The sequence below is a fragment of the Lupinus angustifolius genome, chromosome LG20 (assembly GCF_001865875.1).
Source record: "Lupinus angustifolius cultivar Tanjil chromosome LG20, LupAngTanjil_v1.0, whole genome shotgun sequence".
NCBI classification, from domain to species: Eukaryota; Viridiplantae; Streptophyta; class Magnoliopsida; order Fabales; family Fabaceae; genus Lupinus; species Lupinus angustifolius.
Window position 1 is genome coordinate 8109898 of NC_032028.1, and position 3462 is coordinate 8113359.

Genomic DNA, 3462 nt, shown 5'->3' on the forward strand with positions numbered 1-3462 from the left:
ATATACAAACCCTAATTTCCAATAACTCCAAAACTGTTGCTTATTCTTTTCCCATTATAACAGATTTTAAAGAAAAATACTTGTCGTAAATAAAAATGTTTTGAGTAGAAACTATTGATAACTTATATGGAGAGATTAAAGATGAAACTTGAGTTAAGAAGTGGAAAATGTAATTTATAATAAGAGAAGGGGTTAAGAATATAGAATAATATTATTATTCTATTGATCACTACACAGCTCGCAACAAGAGAAAACCAATTTAAAAAACATTTAATTTTCCTATGTTCTTGTCTAAATTAACAGTCTTATGTTCTTTCTTCTCTTTCTATCTACATCTTATTATTAGATAGTCTGTCTTATTTTTCAATTATATGCCTCACTTAGGTTTTCTTAGTTTTCTATATATTTTCTCTGTTTCAGCCCTTGTAGTTGCTCTTTCATTTGTTCCACTTTCTCTCCACTAAGAACAGTTCATCTTCTTCATCCTAAGTAGATAAGTAGACATAAGAATAAAGAAACAAAATAAAGAAATAAAAAGTACTAGAACTCTTCTTGATTCCTTCTTTGCACTCATGAAACACCTATTTTAATTTGATCAAATTCTCTCATACCCTTTACTCGATCCCATTTGAGTAATTGAATCTTATTCTCTCTTAAAACCACCTCATCTCATATCTTAATTCTCTCTCTCTCTCTCTCTTCCATGAGAATGAGTTAGCAACAAATGTTAGGTCAAGCTACCTTAGAAGAGAGCTCTAAATAGCCCTTAATTTGTTTCTTGTGAGGGTTTGACTTTTTTTCCTTTTCCCTTACTGAGGATTCTTAAGAAATAACAAGTGAAACAAACTAGGAATCTAACAAGGTAGAAAGGGAAAGCCAACTTAGCTTAATTGATTTCTAGGTCATCATCTTCTTTCTAACCAACTATTTCGTTTTAGATCCTATTCGAGTTGTAAAGTGTAATTTAAAACTCTGATTTTTACCTTAACTTCGTACCACCAAGCTAGCAACTCTGGCTAATCCTTGGTGGACGAGTGAGGTAGGGTTACCTAGGGTTGACCACCAAGGAATCCACCCACCTGAATTCATGACCAAAGGCCGCACGGACCTCGCAATCAACGAAACTAGTAGCGATGGCAACAATCGGAGTCTCGAAGACGAAGACAACAATGGAGAATATCAAGAACCAAAACAGGGTGCAGTTGAGGTTGGAAACCGCAGACCAAGAGGGAGGCCAGCTGGATCAAAGAACAAACAAAAACCACCAATCTTTGTAACAAGGGATAGCCCAAATGCCCTAAAAAGCCATATTATGGAAATAGCTGCGGGTGCTGATGTTGCTGAATGTGTAGCAAAATTTGCAAGGAGGCGCCAGTGTGGGGTATGTGTCCTTAGTGGTAGTGGCTCTGTGGCTAATGTCACCCTTAAACAACCATCTGCTCCTGGTGGTGCTGTTGCATTTCATGGCAGGTTTGATATCCAAACCTTAACTGGTGCTTTCTTACCTGGACCTTCCCCTCTAGGATGCACCGGACTCACGGTGTACCTTAATGGAGGGCAAGGTCAGGTTTTGGGAGGGTGTGTTGTTGGGTCTTTAGTTGCTGCTGGACCTGTTATAGTTATTGCTGCAACTTTCTCTAATGCAACTTATGAGAGATTGCCGCTTGATGATAATGATGATGAGGGGCCTAGTAGTGCTGCGGCCGCGGCCGCAGCATCAGCCTCACATGAAGGTGGCACCGGTGGATCATCGCCACCTTGGCCGCTGGGAATTGGAATCATGGGTGGAGGTCAGTTGCAACAAGGTGGGATTCCAGATCCTTCAATGTCTCTTCCCTTGTATAACCTTCCACCAAATCTGTTGCACAATGGAGGGCAAATAGGGAATGAAACATTTAATGCTTGGGCTGGAAGGACACCTTACTAAGTTGTGAAGGAGAGAGAGGTAGAGATGTAATCAAATTTAAATATGCTTATGATCATGTATTATATTTTGAAGGATTAGAATTGGAAGAATTACAAAGTTAAGAGTACTAAATAATAAATACTGAGTATATATAGTGTGAAAAGTGAAGAAATGTGAGAAGAGGAGGAGGTATGTGTATTTTTATCATTGTATATGGATTGTGAACTTTACTTTCCTCTTGTTTGAAATAAGAAAAAGATGATCCTGAGAGTCTTTTTAATATATTTATGAATAGTTTAGTACGTAGTTATAGTATTTCCATCATAATTAAGTGGTATTTTTTTTTCTTCATTTGTAAATCTCTTGGTTGCCTATTTTTTGTTTGTTTATTATTATGTTATATTATCTTATACATGCACTTCATGGGTTTCTAAGTTTAAAAATTTGATGGGATCAAATGATTGAACTAACAAGATATGAGGAAGTTTGTGCTTGGAGTGGGAACTTATCTTATGGGATGGTAAGTTTGTGCTTGGAGTGCTTCCAAGATTTCACTTCAATAAACTATTGTGTTGATAGTGCCTAAACATCAAGTATTAGCTACTTTCACCTTTGCATATAAAATGAATTCACTTTTAGGGTTTATGAAAGCCAACTTCTTTATCATCTGGAATTTTCTGTTTTCTTTGCATAGATGCACAGTGGAATAGGGTTGCTTCCAATATCTTGTCATGAATTCTTGTTTAATCAGAAATGCTGCCTTCTTTCTACACAAAGACATGGTTATATTAGTTTATGCCTTATAATATATCCCTTCCTATAAATGAGGGATTAAATAGTTATACTACAATTTTGACATTGAGTTTTCATCACATTTAATTGGGTAGAAAGGATTATATAAACTTCTTCATGAACTTGCAGAAATACGCCAACATATACAACACATATATCATATATGATACTTTTTAAATTAAAAGAACAACATGGAGCTCAATATTAATTAATATGAGATTTGAAAAAGGTTTAAACAAATGCACATCTTATTTAGAAACTGAAACATTCCATTTGTTGGTGTACACATCAAACAAATTAAACTGCTATATAGATATAACCTCCTTACACAAATTCCAGTTTTTCCAGTCAAAACTGTACTTGTTTGGTCATATGGCTATCTTCAATGTACATTGATTTATGATTTAATCAAGATCCAGGGTTCCAGCCTGAAACTTCTGTCATTCATATCCACGTGTTCTGGTTATAGGACTGAAAATCAGTCCCATCAAAACACTAAGATTAAAGTTCATGTTGGAAGAATGGGGTATTTTTTTTGTCCATGCCTGTATCTGGATTAAGATTGCTGCAGAAAAGTGACTCTTTTTCCAAAAAATACTACATAAATTTGATTCAAAACATTGGTTCTTCCGAAAAATAAAGACAGACATAAGCCGTTGCATTATATGCCTAATGAAAAGTCTCTCATTTAAAAATAAAATATGGCTATAACTAATATCTATTTGATTCAAAGATTTATGTATAATTAATATAAAAAAATTTAT

General features: G+C 35.0%; 1 protein-coding gene across 1 annotated transcript; it reads left to right on the forward strand.

The window, feature by feature from the left end:
- LOC109335197 (AT-hook motif nuclear-localized protein 19-like) lies at window positions 233-2157 on the forward strand. The gene has a single exon (XM_019571308.1). The coding sequence runs from the start codon at window positions 1088-1090 to the stop codon at window positions 1925-1927; it is 840 nt and encodes a 279-aa protein (XP_019426853.1). The 5' UTR covers window positions 233-1087; the 3' UTR covers window positions 1928-2157.

Excerpts from the sequence above, each read along its gene's own strand:
- LOC109335197 (XM_019571308.1), top strand. The coding sequence starts at position 1,088 with ATGACCAAAGGCCGCACGGACCTCGCAATCAACGAAACTAGTAGCGAT.